Source organism: Siphateles boraxobius, unplaced genomic scaffold (assembly GCF_051911475.1).
Source record: "Siphateles boraxobius isolate OS27281-9 unplaced genomic scaffold, OSU_SipBor_1 7, whole genome shotgun sequence".
Lineage (NCBI taxonomy): Eukaryota > Metazoa > Chordata > Actinopteri > Cypriniformes > Leuciscidae > Siphateles > Siphateles boraxobius.
The window spans coordinates 25,039,198-25,063,071 of record NW_027509197.1 but is presented as its reverse complement, the minus strand read 5'-3'; the positions used below and the strand labels follow the sequence as shown (position 1 = coordinate 25,063,071).

The 23,874-nt window shown below is 40.0% G+C and overlaps 1 protein-coding gene across 3 annotated transcripts in view; it reads left to right on the top strand.

The window, feature by feature from the left end:
* Positions 1–23,874, top strand: part of nalcn (sodium leak channel, non-selective) — a 134,721-nt gene that overhangs the window by 36,429 nt on the left and 74,418 nt on the right. For all 3 annotated transcript variants that reach the window (XM_077216053.1, XM_077216052.1, XM_077216054.1), the window contains exons 13-17: positions 13,178–13,309; positions 14,339–14,506; positions 17,460–17,651; positions 18,802–18,939; positions 21,809–21,883. In XM_077216053.1, coding sequence (XP_077072168.1) covers positions 13,178–13,309; positions 14,339–14,506; positions 17,460–17,651; positions 18,802–18,939; positions 21,809–21,883 — 705 coding nt within the window. The remainder of the gene's footprint in view (positions 1–13,177; positions 13,310–14,338; positions 14,507–17,459; positions 17,652–18,801; positions 18,940–21,808; positions 21,884–23,874) is intronic.

The following is a 23,874-nucleotide window of genomic DNA, read 5'->3' as shown; positions in this document are numbered from 1 at the left end:
AACGTATTGGGACCATGTTTAATAAGATAACATGTTGTTGCACGTTGCTTGTGATGTTCATTTCTGGTTAAGACAAAAACAAAAATTAACACAGAAAGAATGTATCTCTTGACATTGTACCATGTTGTGCCTGTTCAAAACCGTGTAAATTTGTCTCTTTTACGCTATACAGTTGGTATTTGGTGATTAATGTGTGAGATGTTATTTATGAGTAAGACTTGACTTGTGTAATTATATTGTACTGAGTAATATTATTGACCTTAAATTTATTTTACTATAGGGTTACTATAGGATAGGATCAGGGTTTGGTTTAGGGTTAGTTGCATGAAATTATGCATAGTTTATAGTTATTACTATAGTAACTACATATAACAAGGACACTAAAATAAAGTGTTACATAGAATTTTATTTTTGGGTGAATTGTACTTTTAATTTTGACAGCAAAATGTAGTTGTAGTTGGCCATTAACATCTTGGACTAAACTTAGATAAAGCTCAACAAAGTTGGTTAGTCATTTAGAATTACAATACAGTTCAATAAAGAGCAGTTCACTGATCGTTCAGTATCTTTCCCACTCTGCCTCTCTGTGTTGTAAACCATGGAAGTCATGATTGATAACCATGTTAAACTGAAGGTGCTGCCCATGGAGGGAACACTTTGGCCCCACTCCCACACCAAGGTTATTTATATAAAGGAAACCCTCCATTACTCCAACTCTGACCTTACAACACTTACAACACACGAGCCATCAGTGTGCCTAATCAACAACCGCAACCGTGACACTCACGACCCAGCCCGTCTGCATCCCTAACCTGGTCTTGGATGGTGGCTGGAGAATTCTAGAGGACAGTCAGCTTTAATTAACCAGCAGGTCCCAGACAGAGCATGAATCACCTCACTGCAGTAATAACTTTGATAAGCAGTGGGATTTGAACACTGCAGGTCTCCCATCCGCTATTTTTGTTCCTGTTTTCTAATTAAACAATGGAGCGAAAGTGGCGGGGTATGCCTATGGAGTTCACAAAAAGTGCATTTGTAGCACTCAGTATGCTGACGACTTAAATTAGTGTGTTAGATGTACAGTATTATAAGATGCTTCATTGGTCTTTGCTGATGCTTGTTGACAGACAGAACTCTCAAACAGTCAGTGTGCAGTTGTCCTGCATTTTTTTTTTAAAGAATAACATGCATCTACTTCATCTTTCTGTTCTTTGTTCTCCTACTTCATTTAATTGGAATACATAAAAGCTGGACATTTTGCTTTAAATTAATTTAAGCTCAAATGGATAGTTTTATTTTATCATAATTTACTCAACTTTGCATAGTTTAGAACCTGCATGTTGTCCCCCTAAATGAAACATATAAGGAGATGTTTAGCAGAATGTTAATAGTGCTTAATTTCATTCCATGAATATGTAGGCCTATGTAAAACAGCAAAACGAAAGTGGTGCAAATGAAATTCTGAAGACAAGCACAAGACAACGAAAGGTAAATAGCGTTCAAACTTCAAAAATGAAAAAAAAGGAAAGGGAAAAAATATATTGTTTTAAATTTTTTCAAAACAAACATTTGGTCAGTCGAGTTTATCAACAGGTTATGATTCAGACTGGTTTTGTGTATTGAATTGACCAGTTCTCTAAAGAAAAATATTATATAACCAGTTCAAGGAAAGCTAAGGCGGATTTCAAGTTTTCTGTGAATAACAACTCAGAAATTGTGACTTCAGAAGGAAAATAGGGTACAACATTCTTAAAAATAAAGGTTCTACAAGTTTTTTTTGGCAGCAGCAGCAGCAGCAGCAGCAGCAGCAGCAGCAGCAGCAATGCCATAGAAGAACCATTTTTGGTGCCCCAAAGAACCTTTCAGTGATCAGTTTTTAAGAGAACCCAGCTTTTCTTTGTGTGAAGAACATTTTAATAATCTAAAGAACCATTTTCTGCTTTAAAGAAAGGTTCATGGATGTTAAAGATTCTTCATGGAACCATCAATGCCAGTAAAGAAACTTCATTATTAAGAGTGAAGTATGGACCCATTTGGTAATACTTTTATGCTTTGGCATCCGTTTGAAACTTGAAAGTGTCAGTAGTCCCCATTTATTGTAATAACATGTTAAAGAGGGACCAGCATAGTCTTCAGACTTTCTACTTATGTGTTTCACAGAAAAAATAAATTAATATGGAAATAGAATGGCGTTGGTGAGTAAAAATGACAAATTTGGGGGCAACTATTCCATTACGAATCAGTAAATGTTTGGTCAAATGCCGCTGACGTGCGCTGAATGATAAAGAAATGTTCTTCCCTTTGAGTTGTTGCTGTCTTTGATTCTGGCACTTAACTGATGGAGCATGACAGGCACCTCACTGTAAAGAACACTAATTGTGTGTCAGCTGACAAGTGTAAAGCCTGAAGTTTCAAACATACAAGGAGGAGCAGTAACAAGATGCTCTGAATGTCTGTTTGGAGGAAGATTTGGAGCATACAAATTGGGCTGCATCAAATGCAATGAAATGGAGGGAGCGAGAGAGATGCATCCCACCCTCAAAAAGGTTGATTTTTATTTGATTACGACAGCTCGGCTAGGTATTCATGTGGCACCAGTAACATCAGAAGAAGTAGGCCACCACACCTTCAGTGCATTGACAGTGCTGTTTTTATGTTCTCCATGCAAGAGAAATAGGCATCACATCACAGACGAGTCTTGAAGTAGACAATGGATGAATTGCACAAACAAGCTTTCAAACCCTTCTATAAAAACTTTCAGAAAGCCAGGAACATTTTTAGGTGAAGTCAAGGGCCCTGAGAAAATGGAGTCACCTGTTAGTCCCCCTTTAGCCGAAACACCCGAGGGAAAACCAACATCGAGAAGCTGAAAATGTCAGACTGCTTTTTCATGTCCCTTATTAGTCATAGAGGCTTCTCAGTGAATTCTGAGCTGTGATCCCAGACCAGCAGACAGACTAGACTGCCACTGTCCTTCTTTCACCTTTCTCCCTTGAGATATACTGTAAGACACTAAGGACATTTCCTGGAGCTCTACAAGTTATGTATGACTACAGACTTTCCAGTTACAGATTTGACAGACAATTTTCAATTCATTAGCATCTTGAAGGTGTGTATAGTTTGAATCGGTTAAAGGAATATTCTGGGTTATTTTTTGTATAAACAGCAAGATGCTGCTGTTTACCATTTTTAATCCGTAATGGGAAATGCATTATTTTTTAAGAAATTAGTACTTTTATTTTGCAAGGTAGCATTAAATTGATGTATTAAGATGTATCCACCTGTTTGAACTGTTACCGTCAAGACGGAGACTCAGATCACTGGCCACAAGAACATCTCGGCACAGGAACAGTTTCTTCCCACAGGCCATTTCCCTCCTGAACAGTTAACACTCCTCCCAAGGCATATGCCTGTAAGTGCAATACTCCCACTGTTTAGTGCAATATCCCACAACTCAGGTGATACTTATATGTAGATTTATTTATTTATAATATTCAAAACACTGTAAATAGGTTCATAATCTGTAAATCTGAAAATGTCTATTCTGACTAAACCCAACTGTGATAGTTTTATTCTCATATATTTATATTTTTATTTTTTATTCTTATAATTTGTAGTATTATGTTTCATGTTGTATTTGTATATGTCCACTGGAAGCCTCAGTACCAAAACAAATTCCTTGTGTGTGCAAGCACACTTGGCAATAAAGCTCTTTCTGATTCTGATTCTGATTCTGATTCTGATTAAATTGGCAGTAAATACTTTTACATAGTTTACATAAATGCTGTATTTTCCTGTGGGAAAAGTTATCCCGTTTCCTCAAAAATATTTAGCAGCACAACCATTTTCAAAATTGATTATAAGAATAAATATTTCTTGGAGCACCAAATCAGCATATTAAAATGATTTTTGAAGGATCATGTGACACTGAAGACTGGAGTAATGATGCTGAAAGTTCAGCTTTGCCATCACAGGAATAAATTACATTTGAAAATATATTAAAATAGAAAACTTAAAAAGTTTCACTTTATTTTGATGGTCAATTTAACACATTCTGTTAACTATTAGTAACGTTGCATTTAAATGTCTACTAATTATTTATTATTAAGGTTAGAATAAGTTGATACGTTGCAAAGTTACTTCAGTAGAATGTCTGTTGGAGGAGCATCACAATAAAGAGTTAGCAGATATTAAGTAGACAGACTACTAATATTCTAATGATAGTTAGTTGACATGTAATTACAAAGTTACTTTTAGTCAATAGAATGTTCAAAGGGGACCATCAAAATAAAGAGTTACCAACTTAAATGTTATCTTAAATTATAAAAAATGTTCATTATATTAGTGTTTTAACTGTTTTTGATAAGCATGAGAGACTTCTCTTTAAAACAATAAAAACCAACCCCCCAACCTTTTAAATGGTGGTGTACGAGGAAAGCCTCACAGTCAAGGAAGACAGCCAAAACTGAAAATACAGTAGAGTTTTTTTTTTTTTTTACGAATTAAGACTTAAATCATGAATTTCTTGAAGATGAATTAGTTTACTTTTCATATTACTGTTCCTATTATATTTATAAAATATAAATATCAATTAATGTATTAGGTTAGCATTAGTAATAACGTGATTTATTAGTCGCTCGGTATTGTCAATGGCTGTTTAACTATGTTTGCTTTCAACAAATGTCTATGTTATGTTTATATGTGTGTGTGTGTGTGTGTGTGTGTGTGTGTGTGTGTGTGTGTGTGTGTGTGTGTGTGTGTGTGTGTGTGTGTGTGTGTGTGTGTGTGTGTGTGTGTGTGTGTGTGTGTGTGTAATTCACCATATTTTGTGGACAAATTTGGACCAAGTGACCTGATAAAATCTCTCATTACCTCCTTTTGGGGACATACTCATTTGTAAAAATGCTATAAAATGAATGTAAAGAAAGTTTTTGTTTTTTTTTAATTGTAAAAATGCAGAAGGTTTTGCTGGGTTTCATGTTGTTGGTTGTTGAGAAAACTTTGGTACAATGGGGATTTAATAGTGTGCAAGCAATTGGCTTTTTAAAATGACTTTACTGCAATCCAAACAGAGCCCTAGCAGGGTTAGGGGCTGTTTTATTGCCAATTACAAAAAACGTTACCTTCTATTTAAAACATATACAAGTCTAAGGAACCGTTGTCGATATATATCTCTCTCTGGGCAGATGAACAGCCTCTGGACACACAGAAAAAGAGAAAATCTGTTCTCAGATAATCTCTTCTTTTATGCCCTTTTTGACATTGTCTCTCCAAAGACAAGTTTTATTTTGAAGATTGTATGTGGCACGGGGCCACATTGTTTCACATGTCAAACCCGGAGGGAGAATGTCTCTTTTTTATGTCTCTGCCTATGAACCTGCCACAGAATCTTTCAGTCTTTCACCTCTCTACTTAATAGACCATTTCCCATTTACTTTCTTCTTACTCTCTTTTGCTTTCAGCGATTTAACTAGTTGACTAGTGTGAAAAACGTGGTCTGTAAGGAAGACAAAAAAATGATTTTGTAACAAGGAGATACATTTCATTGGGCTACCCTAAATGCTTTAGCTGTATACTGTATAATGTAATAAAATAATACTACATTTTATTTTTATCAGATACATGATGTATTGTATCAGATATATCAGTTTAATGCTGTTGTAGACTAGTTCCGCTCCCTCTAACTTTATTAAAGAGGAGTTTAATAGCTTTTACATAATTGTTATTGACTATTTTGGCTGCTCCAAAAGATGTGGGATTCTTTCTGTTGGTCTTCCAAAAGGTCCTTTCTCTGTTCTCATTTTCTCATCCCTCTTCCTCATTTTCTCCCCCTGTTTCCATTTATTCTTTCTCCAGATTTTGTTCCAGTTTGAGATTTTCTACCTACCCACAAGCTTTGTTCATGTATTTGGACTGTCGACTGCACGTTGCATTTTATCTACATCTCTTTGGTGTGTCGTTTCATTGTTTTATAACACATAAACGCACCCAAGCTGTGAGTGCTTATACAAGTCTTGACACTGCAATGAAAGAGAAATTAGCCCTCTGTCATCAGTCAAGTTGTGTATTTCCTCTGTGTGTGTATCGCTAATGAATTGGAGTTAAAGGTGCAGCATGTACTTTTTGTGCCATTAGGGGCATAAAACATAATTGAAAAAATTATTATTTCTTCCAAACAGGTTTCCCTAAACACTGACTCCATCCTGCCCTGTCTTCCTCTACTCTCACTACTTTTCCACTACAGTCATATTACTGTATATTTGATGTTTATTTCAAACTATTCAGATGTACATACATATAGGTTGTTTCAGAGTGTAAAGAGACTATACTCAGTTACATCATTTGCAATGCTTCATGGGAGTGGGCGGTCACTGTTGAGCACTATTCCCATGATTCCTGTTTCCATGGTAACAGTTACTTCTCTGGTTGCTGGATCTCCTTCAGGATTGTGGGTAGCGTAGTTTTACCAGGAATTCCACAATAATACTTATTTATTTATTTAGTTGACCTAAAGCGTTTCATCACACAACCTCGCTTGACCTTGCCCTTGTTTTCTGCAGAGTAATTGATTGGTATTTCTTTTTATTTTAAATTATAGAACAAAAATATGGGTATAAAACGGGTGTGGACCCATCTGATAATACAAATATAACTCGCTAAACAGCAGACAACTCAATAGGTAATACATATTTCACTCACCTTAATAAAAAATGCTGATTATTATACAAATCTCACTTGCTTTTATTCGCTTTTAGTGATAGGGTGATTTGAGAAAATATCAGTGTGTTGATAGAAATGATATTGTAATAAAGCTGTTTCTAATAAAATCATATTAGGCAGGTGTAGTATAAATATATATTAATAAACGCATTCTCATTTTGTCAGTGAGTTATTTTCATATTCTGTTTGCTTGCTTATTTGTTACTGCTATGGCTTTAATATGTTGTATTTTGTACTCTGAGACCAATGATATCAGCTCCATTGACAACTGTTTATCTAGAATGCTGGCTTCCAGACAAATGACCCAAAAGATTATGTCTTATTATTAGTCAGTGTTTCACTGGAAGAAACTTGGCTGTGTCGGATCAAGAGGAAACAGGCTTTTGAAACCTTTCAGTGCTAACTATCAGTAATATGATTTAATTTGATCTTTAAAATAAGAGAAAAAAAATACAATTACAGTTCCCTTTCAAGGGAACTTCGAGCTGCGTCAAACGCTGCGGGAACGCCCCTGCGTTGTGCGTCATGAAGCACGTATGGAATCAGCCCAATGGAGAGATGAAACGTCATAGGCGGGTGACGTCATCGACCAGGAAACTATAAAGCACCCCAAAAACACAAGCGCATTAGCTTCTGTGCTTTCAGTCGCGCTACATGTGAATCTGTCCCTGTGTGATATTGTCTGTCTTACATACCCTGCACCACACAAACAATTTATCCCTATATATATATATATATTGAGAGATTATGGCGGACGAACAGCAGTTTAGAAAGTGTGTTCCTCCCTGCTCGCGTTATTTAACGAGCGGGGATACACATGATCTTTGTGTTGTTTGTTTGGGAGTTCAGCATGCCCAGTTTGCTCTCGAGGGAGCAGACTGTGAGCATTGCGAGCGTTTGCCGTTAAGGACGCTCCGCTCCCGCCGATCGCTCTTTGAGGAGAGCGGTTCGGTGCGCGCTCCCCGCGGTTCGGGTCCCGCTTCTGCCGAGGCAGAGCGGCGGCGCTTATCGTGGGGATCGCAGATGGATCTCACAGCGGGGTTTGAGACGGGCTCTGCCTTATCTCTCCCTTCACCTGTGAGATCCAGTGCCTCAGTCCCGGGTTCGGAAGCACGCGCTGCGGTTTCTTCCGCTCGGGCTGAGGCACCAATGCTGCAGCTATCCAGTTCTGAGGAACTTGATGTTGTTAGTGTTGAGGGAGATGTGGAGGATTCGCCACCCCACACTCCTGAGAGTGATGAGCTTATGGAGGTGTTAACAAGAGCTGTTGAAAAACTTAATATTGAATGGCCAGTGACTAGACAGGAGTCTGTTTCTAAATCAAAGTTGGATGAGAGATTTTTGCCGTCACGTGTGCAGCCTCCACGCCGGTGCCTGCCGTTTTTCCATGATCTCCACACCGAGGTGTCGAAATCATGGAGAAAACCGGTGTCATATAGAGTGTTTAGTCCCCAGACTTCAACATACGCTAATATTATGGGAGCCAAGGCTCATGGTTATGGTGCTTTGCCTCGTGTGGAAGAGACGCTTGCGAGTCATCTCTCCCCCGAAGCAGCATCATCTTTTAAGGCACCGGCATTACCCACCAAGCCTTTAAGAAACACTTCGGCTTTGGTGGGTAAAGCATTTTCGGCAGCAGGTCAGGCTGCGTCATGTCTGCATACTATGTCAATCTTGCAGGCATACCAGGCTGATCTGCTAAGGGACATGAGTGAGAGTGAGGAGGTCAGTACTGACGTAGTTCGCGAACTGCGTCAGGCTGCTGATTTATCCCTGCGTGCCACCAGAGAATCTGCCAAATTAATGGGTCGTTCTATGGCAGCTCTGGTGGCCGCAGAAAGACATTTGTGGTTAAATCAGACTAATATTAAAGAGAGAGAAAAAGCTTTTCTTTTAGATGCTCCTCTTTCTCCCATGGGGTTGTTTGGTGATGCTGTGAATTCAGTTATCGATAAATTCCAAGAAGAAAAGAAACAAACTGCAGCTTTTAAAAAGTTTCTTCCCCTTAAAGTTCATGTCCCTGGGGCTGCTGGGCGGGAGCAGCCCCGGCCGTCTTCGAGCTCATCACATAGAGCGCAGCAGAGGCAGAGTGTCGCGTCTCGTGCTCCCCCTGCTGGACAGTGGGCTCAGCCGCGACACTCTCAGCCGAAGCCTTCTCCCAGTAGAACTGATCTGAGGACAGTTATATTGGCTAAGAAGGCTTCGGCTAAGAAGAAGTCCTGACGCCAAGCCGTTCAGGATGCGGAGGGTGGTCCCCACCGAGGCGGAAAGGTGTTCACCTCTTTTTACGGTGCCCATTCCTCCTCGGTGCCCTCAGGGGCTCGTTCTGCCAACCCCGCCTTTATGCCGGGGCACAGACGATCCCAGCGAGCGCTTTCCCGAGGGACGCTCGCTCCCTCTGAGGAGGGTCTCAGAGCGGTCAGACCAGTTGTTCCCTGCCGGTGCGCCGTTACAGGGCGCTGCGTCTGCTGCTCAAGTTACACCAGAGGCCAGTCTCGAGAGGCTGGTACCCTTAGTAGAATTTCTGGCAGAGTGGAAAAGCCTTCCAAAAATATCTCATTGGGTCCTGCAGACAGTAGAAAAGGGTTATGCTATCCAGTTCAGGTGTCGTCCACCAAAATTCAGAGGGGTTCTGCACACAGTGGTGGGCCCCGAGCAGGCTCTGGTATTGGAACAAGAGGTGAAAACGCTCCTTCAAAAAGAGGCTATAGAACGGGTTCCTCCTCCCAGTTTGGAGTCAGGTTATTACAGCCGATATTTCATCGTTCCAAAGAAGGATGGGGGGTTGCGTCCAATTTTAGACCTGCGCATATTGAATCGCTCGGTAGGGAAGCTAAAATTCAAGATGCTCACTATCAAGCAGATCGTGTCTCAAATCAGGTCCGAGGACTGGTTTGTCACGATAGATCTGAAGGACGCATACTTCCATGTGTCCATCCTTCCACAACACAGGAAGTTCCTGAGGTTCGCCTTCGGGGGGGAGGCGTACCAGTACAGGGTTCTTCCGTTTGGCCTAGCTTTATCTCCCCGCACTTTCACGAAATGCATGGATGCAGCACTAGTGCCTCTGAGGCTTCAGGGCATTCGTATTCTCAATTACATCGACGATTGGTTGATTTTAGCTCAGACCGAGCAGATGGCGGTTCGGCATCGAGATGTCGTCCTCGCTCATATCAGAAAGTTGGGGTTGAGGCTGAACGCAAAGAAAAGTGTATTATCTCCTTCCCAGAAGACCACTTTTCTGGGTGTCGTTTGGGATTCGGTATCGATGCGGGCGCGACTCTCTCCGACCCGCATCGCTTCGATTCTCTCAGCTGTGAAACAAGTGAAGCTAGGCCAGCTACTCACTGTCAAGCAGTTTCAGAGACTGTTGGGTCTGATGGCAGCAGCGTCCAACGTTATACCTTGCGGCCTGTTGTACATGAGACCGCTACAGTGGTGGCTCAGGACCAAGGGATTCTCCCCGAGGGGAAATCCGCTCCGCACGTTCAAAGTCACGCGGCGCTGCCTTCGTGCTCTGGTCATGTGGAGAGAAACTTGGTTCCTATCCAAAGGTCCTGTGCTGGGGGCTCTTTGTCGTCGCATAACGCTAACGACGGATGCTTCCCTCACAGGGTGGGGGGCGGTCATGAGTGGTCGCCCAGCCCAAGGTCTGTGGCAGGATCATCATCTTTCGTGGCACATAAATTGTCTAGAGATGTTGGCTGTGTTTCAGGCTCTGAAACACTTCCTAACAGACCTGAGAGGCCATCATGTGTTAGTTCAATCAGACAACACGTCGGTGGTCTCTTATATAAATCATCAGGGGGGCCTGCGGTCTCGCCGGCTTTACAAGTTGGCCCGTCAGATCCTCCTGTGGTCCCAAGGGAAGCTACTATCTCTGAGAGCAATGTATCTCCCTGGGTATTTGAATGTGGTAGCAGACTCCCTGTCGAGGCAGGGGCCGAGGCCAGGGGAATGGAGACTCCACCCCGAGGTGGTGGAGCTCCTTTGGTTGAGTTTCGGTCGCGCCGAGGTGGACCTATTCGCTTCCAAGGAGACCACTCATTGTCATCGGTGGTTCTCCATCACTCTTCCAGCCCCCCTGGGGTTGGATGCTATGGTGCAGCCGTGGCCGAGGTCACGTCTGTACGCCTTTCCCCCGATTGCTCTGTTACCAGGAGTTCTGGAGAGGGTCCGCCGGGACGGGGTCAGTCTACTACTAGTAGCCCCGTTCTGGCCGGCCCGAGTATGGTTTGCGGACCTGATTTCTCTCCTGGACGGTTCTCCTTTGGAGCTCCCGGTCAGGAGGGATCTACTCTCCCAGGCGGGGGGCACGATACTTCACCCCCGCCCAGAATTGTGGAAACTGTGGGCTTGGCCTCTGAGGGGGCCCAGCTCATAGACTCCGGTCTCTCAACCGAGGTTGTTGAGACCATTCTTAACTCCAGAGCTCCATCCACGAGGAAGCTTTATGCCTTGAAGTGGAAACTTTTCACTTCTTGGTGTGGAGAACACCTGCAGGACCCAGTTAACTGCCCAGTGGGTGCAGTGCTGGAATTCCTGCAGGAGCGCTTCTCCACAGGGTTATCCCCCTCCACACTAAAGGTGTATGTGGCGGCACTAGCTGCTTACCACGTCCCTTTCAGTGGAGTTTCTCTTGGGAGACACCCGCTTATAACTCGTTTCCTCCGTGGCACTTTGAGGCTGAGGCCAGCAGTTCGTACGAGGGTGCCGACTTGGGATCTGGCCATTGTATTAGAAGGTCTTTCCCTAGCTCCTTTTGAACCTATCGAAGAAGTTCCCGAGAAGTTTCTCACTTTTAAGACTATCTTTTTGCTTGCTATCTCTTCACTAAAAAGAATCGGAGATTTGCAGGCTCTGTCGGTTTCACCCTCGTGCCTGGAATTTGCACCTGGCATGGTTAAAGCTTTTCTGCATCCTAGACCAGGTTACGTTCCTGAGGTTCCTACTAATATTGTTAGACCTACGGTTCTGCAGGCTTTCTGTCCTCCTCCATTTATGTCATCGGACCAGGAGAAACTTAATTCACTCTGCCCTGTTAGGGCATTAGACGCTTATGTCCACAGAGCTGCCCTGTGGAGGAAATCAGAACAACTTTTTGTATGTTTCGGGCCACCCAGGAAGGGGTGTCCGGCGTCTAAACAGAGAATGAGCAAGTGGGTGGTTGAGGCTATCTCACTTGCTTATGAGTCGGCTGGCCAGCCTTCACCTTTGGTTGTCCGAGCTCACTCTACCAGGAGTATGGCTGCTTCTAAAGCTCTTTTGTCGGGGGTTTCCCTGAGTGATGTTTGTGATGCGGCTGGATGGTCTTCACCGCATACTTTTATTAAGTTCTATGACCTAGACTTAAGCTCTACCCCTGGGGCACAGGTGCTCTCGTCCTCTGTGCGCTAGTCTCACATGACGGTCATTTGGTCCTATGGCGACGTGGGTATTCGCGTTCCCGCAGCGTTTGACGCAGCTCGAAGTTCCCTTGAAAGGGAACGTCTCGGTTACGTATGTAACCCTAGTTCCCTGATAGGGAACGAGACGCTGCGTCGCTCCGCCATACTCCCGGCACTCCCGTTAGCGCTTCCTTCAAGCCTATCAGAAGCTAATGCGCTTGTGTTTTTGGGGTGCTTTATAGTTTCCTGGTCGATGACGTCACCCGCCTATGACGTTTCATCTCTCCATTGGGCTGATTCCATACGTGCTTCATGACGCACAACGCAGGGGCGTTCCCGCAGCGTTTGACGCAGCGTCTCGTTCCCTATCAGGGAACTAGGGTTACATACGTAACCGAGACGTATTCCAGATATCATGCTTTTGGGTAGGAAAACTTCTTCATAATGCAATTTGGATTTAATGAGGTTGTTCGTCATATCAAATACCTACATTATAATTCATCCAGTGTTGCAACTATAAGAAAAAACACTTACTACAGTCTCAAATTGAGACAGATTTCAAGGGCACCAGACAGGTGTCTCAGTCTGGGTTTTAATTAAGTTATTTTTCCTGCCTCATGTTCCTGGGTCTGTAATGGGCTTGAGATGGGTTAATTTGGCATGCTGAGGGCTCAGGGAGTGAGGGTCCATTTTTGGCTCAGTCCTTAGCTTCCATCCTACAAAAGTGGAGAATCAAGTGGAAAATAATGTTCTTCTAGCAACTACACTCAGTATGAGGATGTGGTCAGCCTGCTTGTTCATAATGGAGGATATACATCCAGATACATTAAAAGGGAGAGGAGATGGACCACACATATAAAAGTGAATGGCAGAAATCGTAATGCTCAGCATGTCGGCTCTAGGAATGGAATTCGTGCACAGTTGAAATATATACGCACAGCTGATAAAAAAGTTGACTGCATTGAATGAAAGTCTCATATGGACTTTGTTTGCATGTGGCTAAGCTAACAACAACACTGTGTTTGCTCTGTCTCACTAAATGCATCTGATCTTTTCTCTCATCTCTGCAGAAACTCATGCGATCTTCAGTTTTCCACATGTTCATCCTCAGTATGGTGGCCGTTGACGTGATTGTAGCTGCTAGCAATTACCACAAGGGCGAGGACCATAAACTCACCAATGACGAGTTCTACCTGGCTGAGGTGAGACCTGTCAAAACCTGTACTTAGAAATGGCTCTGGACCTTATTTTCTTTTATGTATTTTTTTTATGTGTACAGCAATGAAATTGCACTGAAAAGTAATTATTGTTAATGATTATTAAATATTTTAATAATATATGGAATAAAATAAATGTATTTTTCACTAGGGAGTATTTATATGATGCCTAAAATGGATGCACCAGATGTTACTAGTCGCACCCTGATCACTTTTCATGCTAGGTGCTACGAATGCTGCATAAAGTCCCACTCTGAAAGTCTTCACGTCTTTTACAGAGATTCATTGGAGTGTCAAGATAATAAATAAGAAAAAAAAGCATTTATTTTCATATTCTTACATTCTAGGGGGGGCTTTCTGCCCTTTCTTTGTCTTGGCAATGTGTATTAGTTTTAAAAGACACAATTTTACACTGTTATGTCATCTGTTGTGAGATGGGCAAAATAACCATATTGTTATTGCACTCAAATTCGTCAGCAGATAAGACTTTTGCTGAAAGCTCATATAAACATATCCTCATCATTTTCTGTCGCCTTAAAAACCCTGAGATTAAATCAACTGAGTGGCAACGTGGGCGCAAACAGCTTGTGGGCAACACTCCATTTTAGCTACTGCCGGGTAGGTACGCATGTGTGTGCGTATATGTGTCCTGTTAGCCACGCACTGCCTCTGCAATCAGTATGCAGGTGGCACAGTGGCCACCCGCCCACTCCAAGCTGAAAGACGGAGATAAGGAGGAAAAGGCACCCCACATATTCACAGGCTGATCCATCTCATCATTAATCCACACTGCTCTTTATTTGGATCAGACCAAATGGGGGAAAACTGGGGAACACTAGTTTTAATATACTGTGTCTTCTAAATGAAAAGCAAACTTATTGTAAATGGAAATGGTTCTTCAGCCTTCTTTGTTTGAATGTCCATGTATTCACATACATATTCCCTTTGCAAAAACCAAGGACTCTAGGGACACTCTCCATTATCATAGTTCCTGCGTCTTTCTGCTGTTTTCAGGTCGCCTTCACTGTGCTGTTTGATTTGGAGGCTCTGCTTAAAATCTGGTGTTTGGGATTCAATGGCTACATCAGTTCCTCTCTACACAAGTTTGAGTCACTGCTTGTAGTGGGAACCACCCTGCACATCTATCCTGATCTTTACCACTCGCAGTTCACCTACTTCCAGGTTAGATACCGTTACTGATCCAAACATCATATGGAACTAGTCATTGCTGAAATGTATCATGCAAGTATTCAAGCAAACCTGCATACATGTTCCTGAATACTGCCTAAATTAATCTATTGTGTAGCATTGCAAGCTTAGGATGTGAGACCAATAAAAAAATTGGTCATTTGATAGTAGAAACTCATGTTGACTTTATTTAATTCAATTTGTCATCAGTACTGTCATCTACCAACATGTCAACATGCTGAATTAAGGCAAAATTGAAGTGTTTTGTAAATCAATAAGCTCTCTATTATCTTTCAAACTGCTCAAATTAGTTTTCAGATATAATTGACTCTGATAGCAGCGTTTTGAGAAATTATGCACAGAAAAGTTTATTTTTTATTTTAGTGAGACCATGACATGTGTAGCCAGAGCATTTGTAAAAGGCTCCTTGCATGAGTGCAGCTCTTGTTGGATTCTGAGATGCTAATCATGCACTAATGCAGGGTAATAATAACGCATACTGGTGGCCATGGCGGAGCTGTTTTCATACATCTCCAGGCAGCTGCAGGGAATGGGAATGGATGAGACCCGCTCATGTTGATAAGCCTCATTAATGACACAACCTGCGCTCTCCCTCCAGTTTTCTCTCGGCAGGAGGGGCGGAGCTCCAACTGTGAATATTCATATATGGGCTGATTATGAAGCTGCCTTGAAAAAAACCCCACATGATTTACCAAGAGCAGTCACCCTGCTTAATTTGATTTGAAAATGGCATTTTATATATTTTTCCATCATTAGTGAAATGAATCATTGTTGCAAATAGAAATGTCTGTCTTCAAACTCATATTCTAAAACTTGTTGAACATAATTACTTCTTTGTATTATTGAATACAGCTTATATTTACATTTTCATGTATGTAATTTATGTATATTGTAGACATTTATTTCCCGAAGAAAATGTTTGTACCAATATGACTTTTGTACACTATGGGGCGGATTTACTAAACAGGGCCGATGGAAGTGGAAAGTTCTGTGCCTGATCTACTGACGACGCCATAATTTCCATAATGACCATCGAAATTTACCAGGTAGCGTCTGGTTTAAGACGTTCTTTTTTGGGGCGGTAAATAATGGCGCAAACACCAGTGCATTGACGAGCGCAAACTTTAGTAAATCACCTTGCGTGATTCATTTAAATACTCTCCTCATATAAATTTTGCGCCTGAAAGGGAAACTCCTACAAATGCATAAGCAATACGGTCAGCCGCAAAAATAACTCTGTCCATGCCTTTTCAGTGCAATTTTTTTAACTGCGTGTCTTTAGTAAATCCTGACAGTAGTTTTTTTAACACCAAAAGAGGACTTGGGCTGGTGCAAGCTGTTAGTGAATCTGGCCCATTGTATTAGCAGCACATAACTGCATTGAGTTGAGGTCATAAGTGTAAATACACCTTGCAGAATATGCAAAAAGTTAATTATTTAATAAGCCGTTTTAAAGACTTTTCAAGCTCCTTACTAGAAAGACCAGGCATGTAGTGATCCCTTTAGTGTAAAGGTCAAACTAAGCCTTTGAGTTTTGGTTTGCCATATACAATAAGTCTTACATTTGTGTTTCTAGTGTGCCTAATTAGTACTTGATTTCAATTGGTTCTTAAACTACACAGTAAGAAATCTCTTGTACATTAAACAAAGTGTCCCTGAATAAAGTTCATCACCTTCATGGGGAGAATTTTGTGTATTCCCTGGGAATCAAACTTACTAGCACTATACTTTAACAATTCTGTCATTTGAAATAGTTCCTCAAAAAAAATCAAGATTATAACTGGTGCTCAACACAATTAGATATTTACTGTGGCCTTAAATCTCTCAAGTAACAAAATCCAAAAGAAGCACATTTGTTGATATGTTTATACAAGCGTATGGGACGCTCAAGGGGTTAAGTATTAATGCAGTCAAGATTGTGGTGTGTGTTTCCAGAAGAGAAACACGAGAGGGGATCCCAGTTTAACTTATTTATTCAAAGGAGTTTTGTATATGTTACTTCACAAATGTGTGGTCTATAATAAACAGAATAGAAACAAAGAAAACAGTTGTAAGTACATCAGTAAATGATACAAACATTCAGTTATTAAGTAATATATAAACTAACATACATGGGTTAACTGCATGCTGATTATATTAATAAAATAATAAAGTAAAACTACAATAATTTTCGAGCTCAAAGTCTGATATGAAAACAGTTTGGTTTCACTTTGTGACTCAGTTTAAAATGCGTTCATTTACGAGCAAATCTTGACATTCAGAACAATAATATCAATAACAAAGGTGAAATATATAAGAAAACCTATAAATATACATTTATTTATGAGAAGAAATATATACATTGTTGAATAACAGACCAGCCGGCCTGATTTGTAACTCAGCTGTCGATTTTGCCTGGCTGAGCGCCGTATAATACAAATAACTCAGGGCGCGTGGTTGGGGCTTTCTTACAATGTTTGTTGTGCAGAAAGACCTTTTCCTGAGGAATACTGGATGATATTTCTAGGTATAAAAGTTACAGCAGGTCACATTCTGCTTGAAGCAAATGGATCGATAACCATTCTTTGTTCTTGATCAAAACTCAACCTAGCATCAATGCATCATTTCTCGAATTTGTTGTCACTTAGAGTAATTTAGTAACTGCTTGAGCAACTATGCAATTTGTTACCAAGTTACTCTAGGAAGATTCCAATATCAACATTTGCTCATTAAATATTAATGAAACAAACACCGCTATGCTCCAGAGCCCTTCTTCTTGTGATAGTTTTCATGATGGTATTTGTGCCAAAATTGTGTAATGGGATGCTTCGGTGGATATATTGGTTGGTTAGTGCTTTGAAAAATTGATTTATCATTCCAAGAAGCATTTTAAGCAAATATTAAGTAGGAAATACCTCAAATTAAAATCCTTCCTTCTTTCCTGCAGGTTTTGCGAGTGGTCCGTCTAATAAAGATCTCCCCAGCATTAGAGGATTTTGTGTATAAAATCTTCGGTCCAGGGAAGAAACTTGGCAGTCTAGTGGTCTTCACTGCCAGTCTGCTCATAGTTATGTCTGCCATCAGTCTGCAGATGTTCTGCTTTGTAGAGGACTTGGATCGTTTCACAACATTTCCACGGGTAAAGCTCCCTCTTTCTTGATACACTGAATGTAGTTGTAGATCAAAAGATGAAATGCTAAAATAATTTGGTCTTGGATGAACAAAATGAAGTTCTTGAAATTTGTGGCATTTGATTGGAGATTTTGGTATTCTAACAATAAATTGCCGAAATGTTAAAATACTTACAATTTTCACGTCAGAAAAACACAGGTTAAATCTAGAGATTTAAGAAACCAGTTTTGACCAAAATATCTCTAAATCTATTATAATACCTAATTTTTCAGTAGATGCAACTCTCTTCCAAGTTTTTGATACTATGTGCTCATGAAAGGAGTTCTCATTAGTGGTGTCTTTTTATCCTCCGTTATTAGTGGGACTCCACTGATCCCAATGCGTACTGGGATTTCGAGGGGCTCACATAAACAGATGCCGCTCATTTCCAAGGCGGGTGGCACGATAACCATTGAAGATAATGATGTTTACTCAGTTCCCTTGTCAATAGACCTGTTACAAAATTATCTTCATCTGCAGTCACTCAGAGACAGTGTGACTGTAACCAGGCTTGGGACTAGCTGAGTTTAGACCTTCATTTGACTTCCATGGAAAAATGACCATGAAAATGTGGTCTCATATCTCCGTAGGATTCGGGGACCTTGGGCGCACTGTTTTTTTGGGGGGGGTTTTTGCATTTATTTCAGTGAATGTTGTGCTTTGCCTTGTCCTATTTTTGTTGATGTATTGTTAGTCAAAAATCCTTGTATATACTTGAGAATATATTTAGGAAAAGTAACTAACGCAAAATTGTTACTCTGCTTTGTTAGTTTTCAAATTTCCATTTTGTTTGTGTGAGTAGAGAGGTCAAATCAGAGTCAGGACAATAACGTCATCTGTCAAATTCATGAATGTCAAGTGTTATGCCTATTAGCTATTAAAAGTCTAGTTCAACTAGAAATTAGAAGTTTTTTTTCTCCATCATGTTGTTCTAATAGCATACGACTTCCAGAATATCCAGACTGTCTGGGGCTGCTATGAATCATATGAAGCCATAGCATATTTAAATAGAGTTATTTTTTTAGAGTATTTTTAAGGAAGGACGTATTGTTGTTTTCTGATAAAAGAGAAATAATAAAAGAATACAGACTGATAATTTCTCTGTTTCTATCCTGTAGGCATTTATGTCCATGTTCCAGATTCTTACTCAGGAGGGTTGGGTGGATGTCATGGACCAAACGCTGGTGGCAGTGGGACAGATGTGGGCTCCAATCGTGGCCATATACTTCATTCTCTACCACCTCTTTGCCACACTGGTAAATATGATTTGTTGTGCTTTTTCTGTAAGACAAAACAAAAGGGCTTCGATAGAGTGCTGCAATGATGACGTATTTTTGTTGGCCAACCCGAAAGTTTGAATCATCTTTGTTCCCTCTACTTAAGCCCAATATGATTTTTCCTTTGGCTTTTCGATTATTGACAAAAGTTTATGATACTTACACATTGTATTCATCATAATAATCTTCACAAATGAACTTTTATATACAAGTGTTTTGAATCCTAAATACAATTGCCATTGAACATAACATATCTATAAACAACTATAAACTAACTGCACTACAGGGACATTACTTCATCTCTACCATTAAGCTTTAAAGTCTTTCAGTCTTTCAAGTTTGAGTTCGAATAGTTTGCAAGAGCACGATTATAAACAATGAGGCTGTGAAAGTGGACTAGCGAGTTCGCCATCATGATGTTTGATGCGCCCGAAACCTCTGTAGCCACTTGTTAGCAACACCTTTTCAAGACAAGTAAAGACTTTAAATCACTGATGTATTTTATGTTGTAGAATAAAATGTGAGAATATCTTGAGCTTGTGTTAACCACAGACCTTATTTCAGCCATTTAACCAAAAACCCATTGGTATCAGGACAAAAGTCTAAAATACTAACTTGTTTCCAGGTTTGGCCTACAAAAATATGTCACCCCTTCAGTACTCTATTTATTTATTTTGTGTTCTCAAAATATAATTTTGTTTGAATTTTTATTGACTTTGGAACAACTAAACTGACACATACTATATAATGGTGGTACAGACATGCTGCATGATATAATGGTGATGTACAATGGGGTCTGAAAATCCCACAATGAAAATCTGGGTTTGAAAATGTAATTCTGAAAACTAATCTGAAATCAAATCAAATAAAATGACAGGTGACGTATCAGCTCACAATAGTTGCTCTGGTATTTTATTTAATTTGATTTTAGATTAGTTTTCAGAATTACAGCCCAGATTTTCATGGTCTGAAAATCCCACAATGAAAATCTGGGTTTTAAAATGTAATTCTGAAAACGAATCTAAAATCAAATCAAATAAAATGACAGGTGACGTATCAGCTCACAATTGTTCTTCTTGCATCTTTGGTGCAAGGTAAAACTATGAGAGCATGTGGTCATGGGATTTACACAGGGTTTACACTTACAAGATAGCTGGCAGTGTGTGATGGAACATGTCTAAAGCCTGTTCTTCCTCATCACTTCAGCCATTCATTTTTGGCTTGTAAAGGTCCCCAGTTCCATGTGTTGCACATGCTCTATGTTTTCAGGGACACAGCAGCAAAGCAAATGCATCTAAAATGAAGACAGCTTGTGTTTGTGCCGCTGGGAGCCAATCAGACTATTAGAAAATGAATCATCCTTCATCCTCCTTTCCTTCTCTTGATCTACTGGCTTACCTAGCCATCAAGAGAACATATTCAGAGATCCTGCAGCAGGTTGGATGTTAGTGAGAGCAGTTTTCTAACCTCTAATGACCAGTTTTGTGTGGTTTGAAGAGATGTGGCACTCTAGCTGCTGTCTAAAGTACTCAGGTACTTAGTGAGTGTGAATAAAGGCGATCAGTCTGTGTGTAGGACATTCTCTAGAACATAAATTGAGAACTGCCTGCTATGTTAGGTAGAGATTATAAGGACCTCAAGGGAGAAATCCTGGTTTGTTTTGTGACTGGTTGTAGCCTGAAAAACTGCCTGATTCAAGTAGTGTATGGAGTGGACATGGTTAAATTCCTGTGCTGCCTCCCAGCCATCAACAGAAAGAAAAGGAACAATACTTGCTTAGGAAATATGACAGTGAAGTGCCTCTGAAAACCTCTTAACACGCATGTATTTTCCAGTTGTCATACCTGACATCACACACTCCCTTCATCCATATTTTTATCTTTATAAAACACGTCTTTGGGGCTTTTCACAGCCACATCACGGCCCCTGTCACTCCCCATTACAGATATTACAGGCAAACATTTAGCCATTGGTGACTTGATGTTGATGTTTTTTTGTTGTTGTTTATTGAACCAACCATTGGAGTAGTTTATTGACATGATAAAGCTTCACAATGCAATGCGCATGTACTTTGTGAAGATAATTAAATATTTGCACATGAAGTACTATATATCCGTGTTTACCATTTCTTGGAAATGTCCTCTATGGAGAACAGAATGTACTCTGGTCTTTTGACAAGTTTGAGCGAGTGAGGAGCAGCTATTTAAATTTGACATTTGAATGAGAGCGCACACTAATGACAGAACAGATCGAGCATGTAATCAAGACACGGCTGAATCAGTTATTCATTTCCTGTCATGGAAAAAAAGAAAATATGATGAAAAGAAAAAAGAAATGCCTAATGCATTTGAGGACAGCTTTAGTTTGTCATTATATATCCAAGCACTGATGACATCTAAGCCACAGTCAGCTGTGAATCCATTATTGATCTACTACTGTAAATCATTATTTTGTTGTTGTCCTGAGCATACATATACCTCTTGTACAGTATGCTGTTTATGGTGAAACCTTTTTTTTCTCTCTCTGACATGGCATGGCCACTACAACATATTCTTTTATCAAACATTATTTTTATTGTTGGATTCAGAACTACATCTTGGACAGAACTCACGTTTGCATGACAGTTTATTTGTCAACATCATCCTGTCAGCACAATACACCTAAAGACAATGTATGACTGAAAATATTAAAGCCACATCACCCTGTTTATGTCTTAAAATTACTGGGACCTTCAAACGTTCAATTAAAATGCGTGTCTGATAAAAAAAGAATGGTCTTAAATGTCTTCAAATGGTTTATTTGCTTTGTCCCGCTAGCAATCTAAATTCAGTATGCTCTTGTTTTTTAGATCCTTCTGAGCCTTTTTGTGGCCGTTATTTTGGACAATCTTGAGTTGGATGAAGACCTGAAAAAGTTAAAACAGGTAAGACATTGTTCTACTTATTTTGCTTATATTATACACTACCATTCATAAGTTTGGGGTCGGTAAGATTTTGTAATGTGTTTGAAGTCTTTGAAAGAAGGCTGCCGATTTGATTAAAATACAGTAAAAGCAGTGTAATATTGTGAAATATTACCCTGGTCGTCAGTGTTACATGATCCTTCAGAAATGATTCTAATATTCTGATTTGGTAACATAAGAACTTAACATTTTTCATTATTAATGCTTAATATTGCTTGTTATGTGCTGCATAATATTTTTCAGGACTCTTTGATGAAAATAAATTTCAAAAGAACAGTATTTATTTAGAAAAATATTTTGTAACAATGTAATAGTCTTTACTGGCACTTTTGATCAATTTAATACACCCGTGCTGAATAAAAGTATTCATTTCTTCTTCTTTTTTTATATTACTGATCCTTTTTAATGGTAGTGCCTGTATTTTTATTTTATTTTGTAGGAGTTGGTAACATTTAAACTTGTCCTCGTTTTCTTGGGGAATGACTCTGGGACAGGACAATTAACAAAGCTGAATTAAAACAAATTGTTAAATCCCTCCATTCGCTGTCAGACCTACCCTAACTAATAAGATCAAGTTCAAAACTAAATTAGCTTATAACGCTTTGACAATGTGCTTTCTAGAGTTGCTGAACCATGGAATCAAAATATATCCAAAAACATTGGTGAACAAGCAGAAATAATAGCCTTAAAAAAGTTTGGTGTGTCTTTTCTGCATTTGAGGACAATCAGCAAACAGGGTGAGCCTGCCATGTTAATTAGTACAGTTCTCCATTTTGTCTCTGTCTATTTTTACGTTTTTATGGGGCCATGATGCGCAGGTAATGATGACTCATAGGATAATTGGCGTGAGAAAGCGTGACCTGTTTGGCAAGCGCATTTAGAAAAAATAAGGCACCTTGTTCATAGGATGCAAATGAACTTCTGCTGCGGCCAAGTATCATAGGAAATGGCTTTTGAAAGCAATTAGAGGTTGCATGTCTCTGTGGATAACAGCATGTCACCTCTCCTTGAGCACATCAGCAACATAGTTCAGCAATTGTTGAACATATTGAGAGAGAGAAAGAGAAAAAAAAACACAAATCACAATTTGCATGATTACTTTTGCAATTTGTCATAACAATCTGCTGTGTTACAAGATATGCTAGGACAAATTGTTAAAGTAAAAGTTTAAATTCAAAAGCAAAAGCCACTGGTTTCCTGTGATTTCTCTTTTTCTCAGTGATTTTTTTCATTCTGAGTAAGTGACATGAGCTGTGTGGTCCTTCAATCCACCAGGCTGTCAAGCTTCAGGTATCTTCACATGCTCAGATCGGTTATCCCTCAGACACAGACAAAGCTGACTGATTCCCGGTTCCACCTGTAAAATTGCCTATTTTATAGGTGCTTCAAGCACAGATGGGGGCAATCCAAAAATAGACCAGATTGTGATTGCTCTCCAAGTATACAGGTGGCTTTTATAAAGCACAATTCAACAGCTGACCTTAATTGAAGGAAAACCATTTCTAGCTGATGTGGAACAAATAACAACCGGATGTGTTTTTGTCCTTTCCCTCACAGTGGCTTTATGGCTCTCCTACAGTAGGTTGTTTTTTCTTTCCTTTGATTTTTAGATTTTCCGTTGCTGCCTCAGAACCTCTGTCACCTTGTAATAAAGTCATCAGTAACTGTCTCCTAAAAAGTTTGTCCGACTGCTAGATTGAAGAATTTCTGAAAATGGAACATTAATCAAGACAGTATATTTAACCTTCAATCTCTTACATCCTCACAGGCAATTTGTTTTATTGCAAAGCTTGGCAGGAAATTGTTTGTCTGTTTGATTAGGCTTAGCTTTGTGTCATTTTAGCACATCCATACTGAAAATAGACACATTCATTCACCACTCATTTTCACTTTACAATTTGTGTCATCAGAATCAGAATCAGAATCAGAAAGAGCTTTATTGCCAAGTGTGC